The sequence below is a fragment of the Balaenoptera ricei genome, chromosome 12 (assembly GCF_028023285.1).
Source record: "Balaenoptera ricei isolate mBalRic1 chromosome 12, mBalRic1.hap2, whole genome shotgun sequence".
Classification (NCBI taxonomy): Eukaryota; Metazoa; Chordata; class Mammalia; order Artiodactyla; family Balaenopteridae; genus Balaenoptera; species Balaenoptera ricei.
In genome coordinates this window covers 26920941-26941361 of record NC_082650.1, presented here as the reverse complement: position 1 = coordinate 26941361, position 20421 = coordinate 26920941, and the positions used below count along the sequence as shown (strand labels likewise).

The 20421-nt window shown below is 38.6% G+C and overlaps 1 protein-coding gene across 1 annotated transcript; it reads right to left on the bottom strand.

The window, feature by feature from the left end:
- Positions 1-20091, bottom strand: IFNGR1 (interferon gamma receptor 1). Its single transcript, XM_059941115.1, has 7 exons — positions 19862-20091; positions 10195-10309; positions 9342-9505; positions 7975-8147; positions 5873-6062; positions 3264-3391; positions 1-1091 (listed from the first exon to the last, which is right to left on the bottom strand). The coding sequence occupies exons 1-7, from the start codon at positions 20043-20045 to the stop codon at positions 537-539; spliced, it is 1509 nt and encodes a 502-aa protein (XP_059797098.1). The 5' UTR covers positions 20046-20091; the 3' UTR covers positions 1-536.
- Positions 20092-20421: the final 330 nt, after the last annotated feature.

The following is a 20421-nucleotide window of genomic DNA, read 5'->3' as shown; positions in this document are numbered from 1 at the left end:
TTATAAAAATCCTTAAATGCAATGTTCCATAAAAAATATATACATGTTTTTATTTACACACTCTATTAACACTATTGATTTCAATTCAATTTTAAGTACAATTTTGAAAAGCATTCATGTTTTTTCTGAAAATATTAGAAAAGACTATATACATAAACTTCCAAAAACAAATACCATGCTGAGGCACAGAAAGGAAAAAATCCATTTTGTCTCTTGAAGTGGTTACAAAGGACCCTGGGGGTAACACCATTAAAGGAAGCAGGGTTATTAGAGACCGTTCACTGTTACTGTTCACAAATCTAGATGGAAAGGTTCACATGTGACAGTGGTTTTTGTTTTTTTTTTAAAGACTGCAGTTTTCCGACCAAAAGTGACAGTGTCAAACAGGCTCTTTACACTTTTATCCAAACCATGACATTCCATTTGATTAATATCGAGACGACACAATTTCTGAAATCATGACCTTTTCATGAAATCAAAGCAGAAAAACTGTTCAGGAAAAGCAGATCCTTCCAAGTTGGTGACCTTGGTTGATCTTACGAAAACTCTTTGGAATCTGCTGTAGGTCTATAACCAATCAAGGACTCTTTACCACCTTCATCTACAAGCAGATCCACTAACACATGGGGTTTGTCATAACCAAAGGAGGTGGTAGTGTTTCTCAGCGTTATGGACTCTTGTCCTTCTGTCTTTATTTCAGTTTTATTACTTGGGGGAAATTCTGAGTCAGGGCAGTTGTCTGATACCACAAGGCCACTATCAGAACCATTTCTGGAGTGATACGCATTTAAAGTGATGCTGCAGGTTTCAGACTGGTTACTGCTTGCATGGATAGAATTTTCTCCCTTTACTGGGGTCAGAGAGCTACCAGGGGCCAAGTCCGAAATATTTTCTTCAGTGATCACCACTTCTGTTTCACTAGAAAGATCTTCTCCATGTTCTGCTTTTCCTGGATTGTCCTCAGTATGCACGTTTGAAATTGTCCCCGGAGAGAGCTGCTCATTTTCTATGGCAATTGGTTGGTAGGTGATGGGCGATACATATTTTGATTCAGATTTTGTCTCTGAAGAGGCACTTTTTACCACAGACAGCTAGGGGAAGAGAAATCAGTGATTAAAAATAATAATTTATTAAACATAAGTGCTCATTCTCAAAAGAAAAATGGTCTAATGGTAATGGTTAACTAAATATACAACTGAATGGCATATTTAGGATAACAGTGTAATAGAATCTGATAGTTGCCTTTTCTTTCTTTTTAATGGAAATATATTAAGATTAAAAACAATATTTTAGAATTTTTAGAAAGTCACTATCTCACCAACATATGTTGCTTTTTGTGTACTACCTTCGACATGTATGCATGTTACATTTGTAATGGGAGTGCAGTTACTTATTTTACGTAGTATTTTACCATTTGTCTTCATAATTCTAATCTTCATGGGCTCAGTAATTTTACACTGATGGTTAAATAATCTCTCTAATACTAAGTATTAAGGTGTTCCAATTTTCACCATTTATAGAACATGCTGAAGTGAATACTTCTATACATCTTTTTATTTATGAAATTATCTTAAGAATTAATTCTTAAGAGAGGAATTACTAGATCTAAGAGTGTGGCATGTTTAGGATGCTACTACTCTGTACACCCACTGTATGCTTACCTTCCCCTCGGGGCTATAATTACTTTTTGCCAGCATATACCAGGTTTATTACAAGGTACTAATGGATATTCAGGTTTATTTTTCCTTCTCTAGTGGGTGTAACATAGCATACTGCAAGGTTGGTTTGTGCTTAACTACTAGTAGTAAGAATATTATAATTCATAGGTGAATTGTCTACTAACTATTGATAGTTCTTAACCCCTCTACTTAAAGATAATGTTTCCATAACAAATTTAAATATGCCCTTTGCATATCACAGATATTTTGCCTGTCATATTTGATTTAAATAGTTATCATTCTGATACTTTTAAATGTTCTTTTCATCAGACAAAGACTTTTAAATGTTAGGCATTAAAATGTCACACTTCTTGTTTAGACTCACTGTTGGGTCATCTTTCCTTCTACCCTCTAACCACCATGAAGAGTTTCTGTATTTGCAGATTTTCAAAAGCCACGCTTTCCTGACACTGGGCCTTAGCACACACTGTCCCTTAGTATCTGGGTAAACTCCTATCTGTCCCTCAAGACTGTTCAGGCATCACTGCCTCTGGAAAAGCCATGACTAACCCTACCCTGCAAAGGTAGAAGAAAAGAAGTCCTCACTGGCACGTATATAAACGTCTATCTTTGAACCTATCACACCGGACAACCATTGAATACTTATCTTTTTTTTCCCACTAGACTTTAAGCTCCTTAGCACTGTCTCACTATGCCTCTGCCCCATGCATAAAAAAGCATAGTGCATAGTAAAAAATATGTAGTTTTGGATGTGTGGAAGATTGAGTTATTTATGATAGGTGACATACTGCTGAACATCATTCTACTTTAAAAAACAAATTTTAAGAATTATCGGGGCTTCCCTGGTGGCGCAGTGGTTGAGAATCTGCCTGCCAATGCAGGGGACACGGGTTCGAGCCCTGGTCTGGGAAGATCCCACATGCTGCGGAGCAACTGGGCCCGTGAGCCACAATTACTGAGCCTGCGCGTCTGGAGCCTGTGCTCCGCAACAAGAAAGGCCGCGATCATGAGAGGCCCGCGCACCGCGATGAAGAGCGGCCCCCACTTGCTGCAACTAGAGAAAGCCCTCGCACAGAAACGAAGACCCAACACAACCATAAATAAATAAATAAATAAATAAAAATTAAAAAAAAAAAAAAAGAATTATCAAAAATTTCAAATTAACATTTTAGTGTACATTTGACCCTTAAGCAATACAAGGGTTAAGGGCACTGAGCGTCTATGGAGTCAAAAAACCCACATATGACTTTTGACTCTCCAAAAACTTAACTACTAATAGCCTGCTGTTGGCCAGAAGCCTTACTGATAACATAAATGGTCAATTCACACATATTCTGCATATTATATTCATATCTACATCTATTTTATACATTCATAACATACCTAACTTTTTCTTAATTTTTTCAGTATTTCTCGGCTATGTGGTTTGTCTGAGAGTTTTTTCAAATTCTCACAAATCTCAAAAAAAATTTCCAGAATATTCATTGAAAAAAATTCAAGTATAAGTGGACCCACACAGTTCAAATCTGTGTTGTTCAAGGGCCAACTGTATATAATTAAAGAAAAAATATTTAAATATATTACCAAGGATTTGGGTAACATGATGTTTTCTCTCTTAAATGGATTCATCTTCTTAACGAGACAACATACAGCTACCAGGGCAAGTACTAGAAAGAGTAGTAAAGCAGCAACAATTGGAATCCAAACAGGATCTAAGAAAAGGGAAAAATCACAAATTAGAATTACAATGGAACACTGCTATATCCATCAAATAGTTAGAAAGTCTTAGTGCTATTCTTTAACAGATTTACATATCAGGTAATTAAATGGTCAGAGTTTTAAAGAACACTGACACAGAAGTCAGGAGAGATGAGTAAAAAATTACGTACCTGTCCTGGATACCAACATGATTCTTCCCAGCTTTGAGATTCTAAACTTTCTGTGACTACACTGTCATGATATGATGTGGCTAAAATAACTTTTTCATAACAATTTCCTTACAGCCCCAAATACAGAGTGTTTCTAGAGTTACACTTTTCTCTCAGTTGAAGAGGCAAAAGAAAAATATTTTAAATATATCTCTTTAGAAATAAATTCTGGCAATGTCTCTAACTCTTAAAATAATTTAGTCCCACCCTTCTGAATTCTTAAATTGTTAAAGATTACAAAAACTTATAAAAATACACAGATGTGTATACACACACACACACACACATACACACGCACACAGGAAAGTTGAACAGGAATAAATTCCCACTGAATGAAAACCAGATACAACGAATAATATAAAATTGGGAAGATCCGTTTCAGAGCACAAACATCTATAATCACGGTTGTATATTTTTCTCTAATGCTGCTTTTTATTTTCACAGCACAATTTTCAATATTTTTTTTTCCATAGTCCTCTCTTCCAAATTAACAGTACTCGGGACTTCCCTGGTGGTCCAGTGGTTAAGACTCCGTGCTTCCACTGCAGAGGGGTGAGGCGCGGGTTCGATCCCTGGTCGGGGAACTAAGATCCCATATGCCGTGTGGTATGGCCAAAAAAAAAAAAACCAAACAAATCCAAAAACAAACAAACAAACAAAACAAATTAACAGTACTCTACATACTGTGGTGGTGTTTGCCCTCCTTCATAGCATTTTATTACCTTTAATTTCTATTCTAATAATGACTCTGGAAGCTACTCAAATAAATGCCTCTATCACACCTGTTACAGGAGGTGAAAAAAATTATTACAATAGGAAAAGATAAAATAACCCCATAAGCAACACTGGCACGTTGCTTAGAAGCACTGAGCAGGCAGGTAGGGAATGCTGCTTATGAGCCACGATGGTGCCAATCATGTGGACACAATATCAGCCCAGTTTGTAACTCAGGATTTTTTTTTTTTTAATAAATCTGGGGCATTTGCATTATTTCAAATTTTATGCATGAATTAGGATTTTCTGACTCCAAATAGTATAACACAAACTGGTATTAAATGCACTGCATTATTTTAAGTCACCTATTTGAAACCCTCATATAATGGCCTAAAAGTTTTTAGTATTAATTTTAGGTGTTTGGTCTGATTCTTCAGCCTAGATTTCCATTCTTCAAAAAGAAATTTGTACTGTGTTATTTTTTGTACACTTTTTTAACCTAGAAAATATGTTCTAAAAACATCTGAGCAATCAAAAAAATTATATATACACCCAAAGACAATCACCAAAGCATGATTTATCATAGAGAAAAATCTACAAGTAATCAAAAGTCCAAAAATTGAGGAACATTAAATAAATATGATCTTCATAATAAAATGTTCTAGAGATATTAAAAATAATATTAATAAAGTATGTAAAATAACACGGAAAAATATTTATAGCATATGCTTGGAGCAGTATACAAAGTTACATATACTACATAATATGATCAAGGCTACACAGCAAAAGAAAAAACAGGATGGGAAAAAACCACCAAACTGTGAGCAACTGAGTGTCTGTAATTTAGAACTACAGATCATTTTGTTTCCTTCTGGCTTTTTATATTTCATAAATTATCTATAATGAACATTTAAATTTCATACCATGGAAAAAAAAGTCCAAATTTTTGTTAAGGTACCTGCCAAATGAGAATGCCAGTTCTGAAGTTCTATCATATGTATCCCCCTCACACACACAAGAAATAATAAAATAAAAATAATGATTTTAAAATGTGTTATACAATTGACCTACAATCCACATTTAAAGCTATCTATATTTATTTTTGGATGTTAATTTCCAGTGCTTGTCCAGTTCACATATGACACAATTTTAGTCAATGAACATTGCTGCTTTTAGTTTTTAAACTTACTGTCCTCATAAAGAACATTTTAATGGATATATAACAACTTGTTATATTGGAGTAATAAATTGACTTATATCATTATGCATAATCCTGAAATGCAGACATTTATGCACATGGTTTTATGTTTTTGTTATATTTTTTCTTTCCTGGGTCAAAAGGTCATCACATGGCTTTCTAAATTGGTTGCTTTGTATCTCTTAATGCCTGAAAAATGGCCTTATTTTTAATTTTGAACTTCTCTGAAGAATGGAACTACTGAGTATTTTTTAAAAGAGCAGAGATTTATTGAAATTACAAATTGCCTCTTTTTACATTACCCTATTTTAGTGATCACTCCCTATATTTAGGAAAAAATGGCAAGAACTTACCTCCTGTGCTGTTATTATCAAAAACGGTAATACAAAGTTCTTCCGACTTCTCAGTTGTAACAGCCCACATTTCTGAGACTCCTTCTGCGGAAACACAGTACTCAGAGTTCAGCGAGGACACAGGAATACTTAAGAAGCACTGAGTCTCGTTACAATCATCTTCTTTCTTTATGTACATTTTATCTGTGGTCTGGAAAGAGGAAAAAAAAACAATGAAAATGCATGACTCCTTTTAATTTGGAAAGAAAAAAATCAATCATCCAATATGATGAATGTTGAACATGTCTGAAAATAGTGTTGATATCAAACAATAAGTCAATTTGTTACTTCAACATGGCATGGTGCTATATATCCATTAAAATGTTCTTTATAGAGATAATAAATTTAAAAATTAAAATAGAGATTATGAATTTAAAACTCTTAGTTGTCAAACCAACAAATGTTCATTAGTCCTGTTCCTCTAGTGCTAGAAACTTAGCTGGTGAGAGAGAAAAGCATCTCATGGTAAGAACAACATAGGTATTATGCAAAGGCTGTATCTCTTGGCAGTGATACACAGAAGGGATTGAAGCAATCTCTGGGAGTTGATCATTCATTCAACCAGCCACAGTGCACGGATCACTGTGCTACGGCCTGAGAACACAAAGGTAGGGCAGTGGTGCCTGACCTCAAATAACTTTATCATAGAGTGTGGAAGACAGATAAGAAAGAAATGTAAGAGTAACAAGTACTCCAAGAGGACCACTCCATGGAACAAGGAATAACCAGACCAGAGAAGAGGAAACAGTCCACCTTGTCAGAAAAGATTTCGAAGGAGAGATGATATGCCAGCTGAATACTGAAGAATGAGTAGAAATTTTCCAAAGTAGAAAAGGTGGAGAAGGGCATTCTGTGAAAGAGCAGTGTACCTGCAGGAAACTAAGAACAACAAGCAGTTCACCAAAGCACAAATGAAAATGAAGGTGGAAGGAATGGGGAGACAGGTAGCTGGAAATGATGCAAGAGGCCAAATCATGAAGGCCTTGCAGGCCATGCCATGGAAGAGGATTTAGATATTATTTTGTAGCTGATGGGGATTTGTTAAAGAGTTTTAAGCAGTGAAGTAATATGGTCAGATTTGCACTTTAGAAAGACATCTCAGCTACCAACCAAAGTGATGTTTTAAAACCTAAATCAGATGTCATTTTTCTGCTTAAATCTTTCCAGAGGCACAATGTCTCACTGAGAATAAGAGTCAAATCCCTCCAAAGCCGTTAGAGAAGTGGCACCTAGTGAACTCTCCGACCTCATCTGCCCCCGCGCTCTAGCCAGCCTTGCTGCTCCCTTCACATGCCTGGGCGCTACTGCCAGGCTCTGCCTGATGCCCTCTTCCCACATACATCCACAGAGTTCACCTCCTAACCTCCTCCAGCCCTGGCTCCAGTTAACACTTCCCAGTGAGGCCTGGCCACCCTGCTGAAAATCACTACTGCCCAGCCCTCTTCTCTGCTTTGTTGTTCTCCACAGTACTTATCACTGGAGTTTTTTTGTCTGTACTGTTCACTGCTATCTCCTGGTGCCTAGAAGGCACCGGGCATGTGCTTAACAAATATTGTTAAATAAAGGAATGGCAGTGCTGTGGAGAATGGTTGGACCAGAAAAAGTCTAGTCAAAGTGTCGTCTGCACACCAGTGCTAGAATGTAATCATATCCCACAGTAGTACTGTTAGTGTTTTCTTTCAAAAACAAAGATTCCAATTAGAGCTTCATATTATTTCACATCACTACATAACTACCGATGAGGAAGAAAAGATTAAAACTATCCTCATCTTACCAGTGGAGAAATGGAAAAACACAGGTTAATATCCTAGATTAGGACCATGCTGTTAAAAGAGGCAAAGAAAAACTTAAAATGTTTTCACATGGCCAGTGTTAAAGATTACCGCCAGTACTGATTCCCTTCAGCAGCATTCATATATTTCTTCTTTCTTAGTAAAACTTATGATCCATGAGTCTTGCCTGAATATTCATGAACATTCCACTTTCATTACACCACATATAGAAACAACTTATGCTAGCAACAGAAAAATTTCCATTTTGAAAAAGATGAAATAGAAACATACCTCACTTCCATTTATTCTCACAAACACATTGTACGTGAATGTATAACAAGTATTTTCATCATCATATATGGCTTCTGGTTCGTTTTCATTTACCGTAATTAAAGGGTGAAATATATCAACAATGATTTGGTCTTCCTTCTTTCTGATATCCAGTTTAGGTGGTCCAATTTTCCCTGAGGGGACAAAAAAGGAGTAGAATTTGTACCAGCCTTGGAAATTCAGTGTATTACGTATCACTACCAAAACTCAATCAATCAACCTACTCTTTTTGTTCTTGTTGTTCTAAAGCAGGACCACATTTAAATCATTCCACAGATATCTAGAAGATATTTTAACTGTCCTTAGTGAATCTTGGTAAAAAGCCTTGACATAATAGAAGCTCTATGAAGTTATTTTTCCTTTATCTTTGCTTCTGTAGATTAAAAAACATTAAACAGAAAACAGAAAATGTTCTCTAAAAAACGTTTCAGAAAAGGCATTTTAGTTATCTTTGAATCTTCACTGAAACTCTTTGTATTTCCAATGCCTATGGATATCTGGAATGAAGGCTCTATAAAAGTTTGCTAAATACATTCAATTTTTATTATGAAAATCAGAACTAGATATTCACTGATTCCACAAATATTTACTATATGTCTTTGATGTCTGGAACCTTGTAGGTGAACCATTTATCTATTCTTCACGTATTCATTGCACACCTACTGTGCGCCAGGCAGGTCTGTTTTTACTCACCAATGTATCCTCAGGAACTAGCATACTTTCTGGCACATAGTATGCCCTTGATAAATCTGTGTGGGAAAAATCTGACATATAGAGGGTATAATTATCAGGTGACAAAAGCATGGACTCTGGGGAAGAAAACTACTTCAAGGGCAAGTAGAGGAGGGGCCTGTAGAAGAGACAAAGGAGGCACGATCCAAAAAGAAGGAGCAGAACCAAGGTGGGGGCTGAAGCTGAACTAGGATGAAGGCGATTATGGAACTCTAAAATTTTTAATGTATTAAATTGGTATTAAAATTCCCACAGGCCTTGAGGACTTAAGGTAGAGGGGAAGACGGAGAGCAGCTCTCACAGTCCTCAGTGAACGCGACTAAGGGAGGAGTGACAGAGGACAGAGAGGGGAAGGGGTGCAGAGTGCAGACCCACACTTGCATGGGGTGGAAGTGTCACAGCTTAGAAGGGGCAAAGTGAGGGGAGCCTCTTAGCCCTATTTTGTGGGGCTTGGGAGAAGAGAAGACAGGAACTCCCTAAATTCCTCCAAATGTTTCTGGGGCATTCTGATAATTTTTAGCAACTGTTTATAAAAGCAAATATATACAGAAGACATGCATAAGATTAAAATTTAGACATGTATACATTCCACTCACCTTCTTTGCATAAAATAAATTCTCTTGACTGTGCATAGACTGACTCCTCTTGTCCAAGCCTAGCTTTAACTCTAGCCCAGAGAGGGCTTGATGGATCGTCAATTATGGAAAAGATATTACAAGAATGATGGGAGGTATTGCAGGCATCAATCCACTGCCCGTCCCTAAAATGAAGAAGAACAAAGAAACACAAAGGTAACTTTTATTGTTAACACATAAACTTGAACCATCTCTGTCTGTGCTTTGCTTTTCATTCATAGCATGGAGCTGGTAGAAAGAGTTGAATAAGAATAGGATGGAGAAGCTAGACAAAGTAGGAAACCTTTACTCTTTGGTTAGAAGGTCTATAGTAAATTCATTTACAATGAAGAGGCTCAATTCAAAATAAGACCTGCACAAACCACATTCCACATGTAATTTTTAAAAATCTGTTCTTTAAACAAATCAATTTCATTGAGTCATTACTTAATTACAGAATCCAACATATTACAATCACTCCTAACACTTGTCAAAAAATTTTTTGAAATTTTTCTTTCTATTCGACAGTACATACACTATAGGACGTAAGAGGACTTCCCTGTTTTTAATACAGAACTGTAACCTTTATTTGTCATGCCTTAAAATGTCAGAAGTTAGTGATACTCCTCTACGTCAATTCTGACAGGAAGAAGAACTAAATGGCAGGAAGTATTCTGAAAAGAACTAATTTGCATCCTTATTACTTCTGGAAGTCTATAAGCAGTTCAGGAAGTACTGCCACATGGGAAGGAACAATGATGGAAGTAAACAAGTCATGAAACGTGAAAGGACCTGGGCAAAAACAGAATGAAAAAGATAAAAGAGTAACACTCACCTATAGGTCATCACCTGTACGGTAAACACAGGGCTCCGCGGCATAATTGGGTAATCCCAAAATAGAACAGTATTCAAGTTATAGGCCTCAATTCTAAGATTGGTTGGTGTCGGCACTGTAAGATGGATGGATGTAAGAAGCTAACATTAACATTAGAAAACCTCAATATAAGAAGCCAAATTAGCCAAATATGTACTTGAAGAAAAGAATTCACCAGAATAGATAAAAAATTTATTTAAATTAAGGTATTTCTAAAAATTAATTTTATTTAAAAATGTATAGAAGTGTTTGGATTCATTTTAAATTACTGAAACAACACTGTAATGCAAGGGGAACACAAATATAGTATGAGCAATAAATTCCTAGAATGTTTGAGGAGTTTTTATAAATAACTGTACTGCCTGTTGCAATAATAATCCTCAATTCATTTAATCACTAGAATTTTCTATATTTGATACCACAGACTGTATTCAATGTCTAGAGAGGAACTGGCTACAAGAGGGATGGTCAATTTCACTCTAAAATACTACCTGGGCTCTCAACCCTCCAGCCAGTACTATTACACACTTTTACTACCTTTTCTCTAGCACAGCAATAGATGCCTAACAATTGCCTGACGGAGCCATCAGGCATTCCAGTTTCATCAACATTTTGCTCTCTGAGGTGTGCAGGGCTTTTTTCAAAACATACCCTGTATTTCTTCCTGCTTTTGCTCTTTTAAACCAATTTAGAAAATGTTTGTTGATAAGACATGAAAGTGTTACACAAGAGAATAGGCAGAAGTCATTTTAACATCTTATAATCAAACACTACAATGACCATAATCTAGTTACTAAAAGCAGCTATTTTTTTCCCCTGCTCAGTGTAAAAGGTTACTGTTCACCACCCCTTAAAACACTGAACACACACACATCTCCTCCCTTCCTCTCTCTCTCCCTTTCTTTCCCTCCTTTCCTTCCCTTCTTCATGAATGAACATGAAGGTATAGACAGAGTTAGCAATATGACCCGAAATTTAAGCTTATTCAATCCTATCTATCTGGAAACCTCCACTAAACATGATGTGCTTATACAACTAAAATAAATAAATGAATAGCAATGTGGTCAGGTGCAGTGGCTTCCAAACATAACTTATCATCCTAAAAAATTCAAAGACAGCCAAAAGTTTATACTTTTTTAAAGTATCCCAGATGATAATGATGATCACTTATGTTTACACCTAGTAGACTGCTCTAATAAGAAAAATATTCCCTCGGTTGGCTATTAAGAAATCTGGGTTCTTTCCTTGCTATACTACTAAAGAGTTACTTCAGAATTCCTCACCTGTCAAGTGAGGTGTTAATTTCACACACATAGGATATTTGCTTACTGTTGAAGAAAACACCTACTATATTTTTTCCCAAAACAAAAATTCCAATATTTGAACCCGAACTGGTACATTGTCTTAATTTACAACTATTTAGCACCTGTATTATTGTTTCAAAGCAGAACATGGATCAAGAGTTATATGGACTAAAGGACAATTAGATTCTACTGCCATTTTTTCCCTTTTTTCTGATTATTTTTTCCTTTACATGGTTTTCCACAAGGGATGATTTTGTCCCCCATGGACAGCTGGCACTGTTGGAGACATTTTTGGTTCTCCTAACTGGCTGTTAGTGGTGGGGTGCTACCGGCCTCTAAAGGATAGAGACTAGGGATGCTGCTGATATCCGATAATGCACAGGATAGCTTTCCACATTTTGGCAGTCCAAAATGCCATCAGTGCCAAACACTGAGAAACCCTGCTTTATTATAATTTTAGGAATCTTTTTTATTTAGGAGGAAAAACTAATTTAAAAACAGAATGCAATAAGAAACCATCTCACACCAGTCAGAATGGCCATCATCAAAAAATCTACAAACAATAAATGCTGGAGAGGGTGTGGAGAAAAGGGAAGCCTCTTGCACCGTTGGTGGGAATGTAAATGGGTGCAGCCACTGTGGAGAACAGTAAGAAGGTTCCTCAAAAAACTAAAAATAGAGCTACCATATGACCCAACAATCCCACCCCTCCTTATATATCTCAAGAAAACGAAAACACTAACTTGAAAAGATACATGCACCCCAATGTTCATAGCAGCATTATTTACAATAGCCAGGATACGGAAGTAACTCATGTGCCCATCAATGGATAAATGGATAAAGAAGATATGGTGTATATACACACAATGGAATACTACTCAGTCATAAACAGAACGAATGAAATTTTGCCATTTGCAACAACATGGATGGACCTAGACGGTATTAGTGAAATGAGTCAGAGAAAGACAAATACTGTATGTTATCACTTATATGTGCAATCTAAAAACAAATGGCAGACTATAACAAAACAGAAACAGGCTCACAGATATAGAGAACAAACCAGTGATTACCAGTGGGGGGGGAGGGGCAAGATAGGAGTAGGGGATTAAGAGGCATAAACTATGTCTAAAATAAATAAGCTACAAGAGTATACTGTACAACACAAGGAATATAGCCAATATTCTATAATAACTTTAAATGGAGTATAATCTATAAAAATACTGAATCACTATGCTATACACTTGAAGCTAATATAATATTGTAAATTATACTTCAATAAAAAAAATAAATAAATAGATAAATTAAATAAAACAGAATTTTTTTGATAAACCAGTACATTTTATGTTTCCCGCTCAGCAAATAGCTTTGGTTACTGCTGAAATGTCTAACTTCCATACGATTCACCAAAGCAGCAAAACAATTTGTGCCTGAAGGTTGAGATTATGAAGCTGGAAGGATGTCTCAGATTCAAGTACTCAGTAGGTACAACATGCCCTTTGATCTGCAGCCAGTGATCAGACATCTACCATTTTTCTACTTACTCTTTCTTTCTGGAATACTGTTGATGGCTGCTGGTACTTATCATCTTTGGTTCTCTAAGCAATTTCCTTGCAGGTGAGTCAGGAAGCACTGGTCTTGCCAGATTTAGCCCTGGTTTTGGTGGAGTTCCCATGGCCATACACAGCAGGGTAGACTAAGGCCTCCTTAACAGGGTTCCTTTTCCTATGGTGTGTTTGCACCTCAACTTCAGAAACAACCATCTCAAACAGCTTACATTCTATGGTTGAGGAGGAAATTAAGACACCCCCCTCCAGGTTCAATTCAACATTGATACCAAATAATAATCACACATACAAATATAATTTTGCAACTAGATAAAAAAGAGAGGTACCTGATGTTAAGCAAACTCATAATGAATCAGAACTTCCCTCAGAAGCCATTTCTTAATTTTAGCATCTTTTGCTTCTCTCGTGGCTGAGAATTTACAAACCATCAGGTCCTGGTTTCTTTTTGTTTAACAGTCCTTCCCTTGATTACTCTCTCTAATCTTATATTTTACAAGAAACAAGAAGAAACCACATGGCACCTTCAATCTGCTTGGAAACCTCCTTCACTAGGCCACTGGGCTCACCAGGCACATTTCCTGCTTTCCCTGCTACTGAAGGTGATGGTGTTGCTAAGCTTCCTGCTACTGTGTAACAAGGATCCTCTTTCTCATTTCCAGTGAAGTTCTTCACTTCCTTTTAAGCCCCCTTTAAAAAAATTATTCCCAACAGGAATGACATTTTAACTGTATGTACTCAATCTGAGATTAATTTCTGCATTTGAGGAAAAGGCATACAGAAATCAATCTGTATTCTAGAATATCAAATAAAGTGCATTTAAATTTAAGAGGTTACTGAATCATACATTATAAAATACAAACAGCAGTAGACTTGTGCTACATTAGATTAGTTTTTCGTGTGAGTCAGGTGATATTTCCCATAATTTAAGTGAAAGCTTGACATGGTTAGACTAGGATAAGGACTTAAACCACAGCTTCCAAAGCAATCAAGACAGGTGGTAGAAGAGGTTTCAATGGAACCAGCAAATAGAAATTACTACTAGATTATAGGAGAAACTTTTAAATATTGACACCAAAGGATGTAACCTGTGGTTTTAACGCTACCAGAAGAGAAACCATGCGGTTATTAGACATCTGCCTTTGTCATCTTTGCTAAAATCTCATGATAAATTGACATGAGTAACTCGTTTTCTTAAGTTTCAGAATTTTATAACCTAAAGTTTACATGGCTACATATTCAGATAAATAATTGAGGCTTACAACAAACTTCTATTCATAAAAAATTTACCCTATGTCAATAAAAATGTATGTAGAAATAGCAAGAGAGTGTGCAGTTAAAGGAAAGATCCTACTAGAGTATTTCATGAAGTAGAATAAGCTTGCACATTTCCCTATCTCTTAAAAATGCCGACAGTTTTCTGTAACACATGTTGTTTTTGAAAATGGGTTCAGAGCTATCTGGAGCATTATATCTGCATCCTACCCAGAGTACACTTTAGCTCTTTGAAGATCTGCTTCCCAGAACTCCTCTAGGAACTAGCAGCTGAGAATTAAACAAAACCAAACAAAGGAAAGAAGAATCACTCTTCATAACGTTTTAAGCACAATGCAGACAAAAAGGAGAGTTCTGATTACAACTAACTGCCTCCTGGTGATAAATATGAAAAAAGACCAAGGTAGAGAACAGAAAAGACATATGAAGATCAGCAAGTGGTGAAGCAGTGCCGCTGGATGCGGCAATGGAGATGTCATGGAAGCCCCCAAAGCAGCAGCCGGAACAGCTCTGTAATAATTACCGGGGAAGGCAGCAGAAGGGGAAGCAAACAGCTACAGACATTTCCAGGTTTCCTCTGCATGGACGGTGACAGAAGCATGGGCTGCCTCCTGTGCTCCATCCCATAACCACCAAAAGTATCTGTGCCTCTACGGGAAGAGGCACAGCCACAGTAGTTCATCGAGTTTTACACAATAGCATTCGAAGACTAAATAAAAGATGTGTACATATAAGGCCAAACAGAGCTCTGTACTCTGTAGACACCATGTGACTATCTGCTCACCAACCTCTCTATGGGAAGGACAAACTGAGAAGCATAAAGAAGTAAGGATACACGGGCCAGTAATTAAATCGTTTTGGAGGATTCTAGGTCATCTGACACTACAACTCAAAAACAAACGCTCTAAATTAAAGCATCCAGACCCTTTACTGAATAAGCAACTCTCAAGAGAAAAGAGCTAACAACTTCCTCGTGTTAAAGATGAGGGGCCATGGACGTTTTCACAAAGGTCTCTTCTTACACTGCAAAATGAGAAATGGCATGAGAAATCCAGGCAGAAAAAGTGAAAAACATCAAATCCGGACTTTGGCATTTTTTTCAGATATATTTATGATTATGATCTATCTACTGAATGGTTTTATAGTGCTGATAAAATAACTTTTTCTTAATGCTTTCCAACTTTTTCTCTTAGCAAGTAGCAGCGTCCTCTAGACTTAAGATGAATAAAGACATTTAAGAATTCTTGCACATGGTGTTTCAAGCATTCATAAAAGTTTTAAAACTGAAACATATCAATATTTTGGGGCTTTGAAATGAATCATATCCATCACTTCGTGAAACTAATGGAAAAACGGTCCTTTTTCTACTTCCTTCTGTTATTTCCTTGTACCTTCAGAAAAAGAGTACCAGAACTAAGGGTTCAAGTGAGGACATCTAAAATATTTCAGGACTATTTCACCTGCCATATGATAGCTCCTTAGCCGGGTCAACACCCCTAGTATCCCTGCAGTCTTCTCTTCCTCCTGACTGTCTTCACGTTTTACCACTCACTCTCTCTTTCTTAAAATGTGGGGTCCAGAAGTAATGCAACTGATGTGAATGAAATACTTTTCCTCCTTTCTTTTTTTTTAAAGAGATGGGCATATCAAATAGTGGCTTACACTGAACCCATAATTAACTAAAATCCCCCCAGATCCTTCACTCAAATCACCAAGTTAGGGCTTATCCAAAAAATTTCTTCCCAGCCACTTTTCTGATCTGAAATGCAGGGTTCTATTATTGTTTCTGTTTATTCAGTTTCATTAGCTGGGTTTGCTTGGCAGGCCAATAAATTCTAATTGAACCAGATCCGCCTAGTCCCCGAGAGAAGTCATTTCTCAAGACTAATTCCCTTTTGGACTAATGCATTCTAAGTTGAGAAATAGTTTAGGAACTGAAAAAAACTAAAGAGGCCTTTTCAGTCTATGAAGAACAGGAAATAGGTGGAAGGAGTTAGCTGCTGAGCTTACTTTAAATTTCTCATATTAATCTGGATGAGTTTGCTTTTTTTAAAAGCTGACACAATTTCTCATTCATTAACTAAAACAATTTAATATTTAAAAATATATTTGTGAAAATAATGATGCACATAATTGAATGATAGTCACCAACATATATTAAACATTTACTACACGACAAGCTATGAGCTCAACTTTGTTACGCATTATCTCAGTTAAGCACCAAAACCATCCTAGGCGGGAGGTAATATTTACCAAAAAGGGAAAAAAGGCTTAGAGAAGCTACTTAAAGACTTGACAATGTGGAAAGTTTTGTTGGTTTTAATTAACAAAAGCTGCTTAAGCATCATTTCTATGATAGTTTAATAAAAAATGGGGAAAATAAGCTCCATATATAATAGGAACTGGAGATAATTGTTTTCTGATGACATCACAAGCATTTGCTTCAAGTAATTTTGCCTGATTTATCATACCATCACAATCACATGATGGCACTGCAAAATCTGAACAATGTATTAAATTATGTATTTAGAATGGACATGATTGAAATGGATATCTATTGAATAGTATTGGGATAATCTAAAATACACTCCCTTAATAAGAAAATTACAAGTAAACTCATTCCTTCTTGTCAGGAACTCATTTAATTCTGGTTCATCTTTCATTCTGATTCTTTGTCCAATTAAAATGGAACCATAAATTATCCATTTAGCTCATACAACAATTGCGCTATTGCTGCCAGACTGTATAAGACAGCTCTTTAAAGGGGTTATTTTTCTCTTCAATTCTTTAGGGTTTCTTTTATATAGAACCAAAAGGTGGATCTTTCAAAAATCCATACAAATCATGAATCAGAATAAAATGAAAATACTATTATTAATACCCTCTTCAATAAATATAATTGAAATGCACTGATTTAAGTATTTTGAATCTCTGGAAAACATACAGATTCCAAAGAAAATAATGAAAAATTTCAACACACCCAGAGCATTACCTGAAGTTAGAGACTGAAGAGTTGATAACCAAGTGGAGAAGGTGAATTAAGAGCCCCGCCCCTATGCTAAAGCATATGCTCTTCAGATAATACCCAGGGTGGAAGAACAAACTGGAAGAAGGTAGCTGACACCTGTGTTTATAAAATGCTGGAGTACAGAAGCCACAGAAGATCTTCCTGTGGGGGGAAGGCAGGCAATCCTACTCCCAGGGCCGGCTTCAAGGACATACGAACTATGTACTCACGAGGGGCCCCATGCTCAGGAGGGCTCTGTACTCAGAAGGAAGGGCCGTGCACTTGGTTTAATGCTCTGCCCTAGCCAGGAACTTCAGTCACCCTCTTCCTCTCTTCCCACATCCAGTGAATCATCAAGTTATGCTGACTCTGTCTTCTAATTTCTTCTTCTCCATTTAAACTGCCTCTTCCCATGGTCTCCTCCCAGACTTAAGCAGCAGGCTCCTAAGTGACCTCCCTCCTTTGAGTCTACCGCCAAACTATTCGGTAAGATGAATGGTCTTTCTAAATGGCCTATCTGATCCTGCATGAAATCATTTATCTCCTTAAAATAACCCCATGGCTGCCCACTGACTTGAGCAAGGGAGAGTGAGCCTGTTATTTTGCTGGCTAAGCACCTGTACTTCTTTCAGGAACATTATTGCTCTTCTTCTGGGAAGTCTCCTACTGCCACCACCTGTAACAATATGCTTCCCATGCAAGCTGGCGTCTGCCCCAAGCTAGGCAAATCAGAGCCTTCTTCCAGGATCTGGTTACGGTGGAGGAAGCTGCAAGATGTCAAAACCCAAAAGCTGTCAACATCCATGATTCCTGCCAAGTCGAGAAGACTGCCAACACTCAGAGTCAGTAGTAAGAAATGGAGGGTCTGGGCACTTTTGAGTTCCTGGTTCATCTTCCTGAGGCCCAGCTGGCATCTGTACCTTTCTGTTTAACTCTCACTTGGATTCTCTGAGCCAATAAATTCCTCTTTTTGTCTAAGTGAGCCAAAGCTGTGTTTCTGTCCTTTGCTGTTACACATGACAAGGCACTTCATTAATTGGTTCCTACCTCTCCACATACCCTTTCTCCCCTTATATCCTCACACACGTACTGTACAATAAAATGCTTAAGTTATTCCACTAGTTCAACCTGCTGTTTCACAGCCCTTCCTCTGCACACACAAGTCTCTCTGCACCTCCAGTTCCAACTCTGGGGTCATCTTCTTTGTGAAGCCTTTCCTGAGTCCCCTGCTCAGAGCCAGATGCCCATATCCTGCTTTCCAGTAAACTATGTGTAAGTTCAAGCTCTTATCACAAAGGACTGCAGCCGCCCTTGCGGATGACTAACTTGCCCCAGGTAATGGCAGAGTGCAGAGTTAAGAACTTGGACTCTGGAACCCAACTGCCAAGCTCCCCAGTGAATAGCAGCAACTTGGTTAGACCTCTCTGTGCCTCAGTTTCTCAGCCATATTTGGAGATACAACAGCACCTACTTTATAGGACTTTTGGGAAATGGTGTGATAAGAGCTTACAACAGTGCCTGATAACTGTTAGCTATAAAATCACGATCCTTGAAGGCAGAAACTAAATAACTCCCATTTTTGTATTCCCAACACCTGGCACAATTTCTTTTTCAAGGAATGACTTAACTATTTGTTTGCTTGACTTCTAAACGGCAAGCCAAAGGAGAGCTGGATATGAATGGAGCACATCTAACAAATGTCACTGAGGAAGTCGTAACACAGAGGTGCAGACCCAGAGTTTGCCAAGGGTAAAGGAGGCTGGGTCTCCCTGACTCCTTCCAGGCAGCTGCTAACTGCCTGCACAGAGAAGACACTCAAGACTGTCTGATTTTCTGTCCGGTTTTCTGATAATCTAGGTTTATCCCTTTTGCAGAAAAACTACTGATTTCACTGGAGCTCTTAATTATCATTATACCTAGCTTTAGGAAAAACATGTTCTCATCATGTTTCCTGGAAAATCTCAAAAAGCAGGCGGAGATAAACGAGGAACTAGGCTATGCGGAGAGACCTACTGTCTGACAAATGGGCTCGTGAGTGCACGCACTGGACCACTTCCAGATTTACAGGTAAGAAGCAGTTTACTGCCTTTTCATAATTCTCAGCTGGCGAAAGAACTTCTAAGGATTCGGGGCCTACCTTACGAATATTTAAGTCATGAGCTGTGGCCACAGTGTACAACTGCTGACCAGGACACTCACTTATTTAAAAATTAATTAAGAGAACGTGTTTTGTTGTTTTGGTAACCACGTAAGGAGCCAGAGAAAGGGAAGTGAAGGCTGCAAACCGCGGAAACCCTGCGTCGCCTTCCCGGCGGCCGCCCCCTTAGGACCCGAAGCCACCGGGCGTCAACGACAAATGCGGGCGTCGAGGACAAATGCGGACGCGGCTCCTCCGCGGGGGGGAGGGTTCCTGGCCGGTGGGGTTCCCTCCCTCCCCTCCCGTCCCCACCCGGTCGCGGCGCTGCCGCGAGCAACAATACCCGAGGACAGCTTCTGATCCGCGGCGCCCATCTCAGCCCAGCTTCCGGCCTGCACGATAAGGACGAGGAAAAGGAAGAGAGCCATGCTGCTCCGGACCGACTCGGGTGCTGCCCAGAACTGCGGGCAGCCCCAGGCGCGGCCCTCGGGCCTAGGCCTTGCGTCATTTCCTCCACCGCAGACCATCCCGCCAGCGGGAGGCGGAGCCTGGACGGGAAAGTGGGGCGCGCACAGCGAAGCCGCGACCAGGACTGGGACGCCAGCCTGGACGAGAGGCGGGGCCAGAGCGGGGGAGGCGGGGCCGGGGCGCGGAGGCGGGGCCGGGGCGCGGAGGCGGGGCCGGGGCGCGGAGGCGGGGCGCGGAGGCAGGCCTGCGCGTGGTAGTTAGCACGCGCGGGGTGGCGGAGGTGCCCTGGGGAGCGGGGCCTGGGAGGGGAGGAGGACTACAATGGGAAGGCGGCCTCTTTGGAAGCTCGGCGTTAGGGGCACGACCGTCTGTGCTCGCGACCTTGGCTCGCAGGTTTGTGAGTAACTTGGGTCCAAAGGTCATGTTCTTTCAGGT

What these genes read in the sequence shown, in the direction of transcription:
- IFNGR1 (XM_059941115.1), bottom strand. Translation starts at nt 20,045, where the DNA reads ATGGTCTGCGGTGGAGGAAATGACGCAAGGCCTAGGCCCGAGGGCCGC. An exon ending in ATTTATTTTATGCAAAGAAG is followed by an intron (nt 8,148 to 9,341) that starts GTGAGTGGAATG and finishes TTGTCCCCTCAG; the next exon opens with GGAAAATTGGACCACCTAAA. An exon ending in TGATAATAACAGCACAGGAG is followed by an intron (nt 3,392 to 5,872) that starts GTAAGTTCTTGC and finishes CCCTTTTCTTAG; the next exon opens with ATCCTGTTTGGATTCCAATT.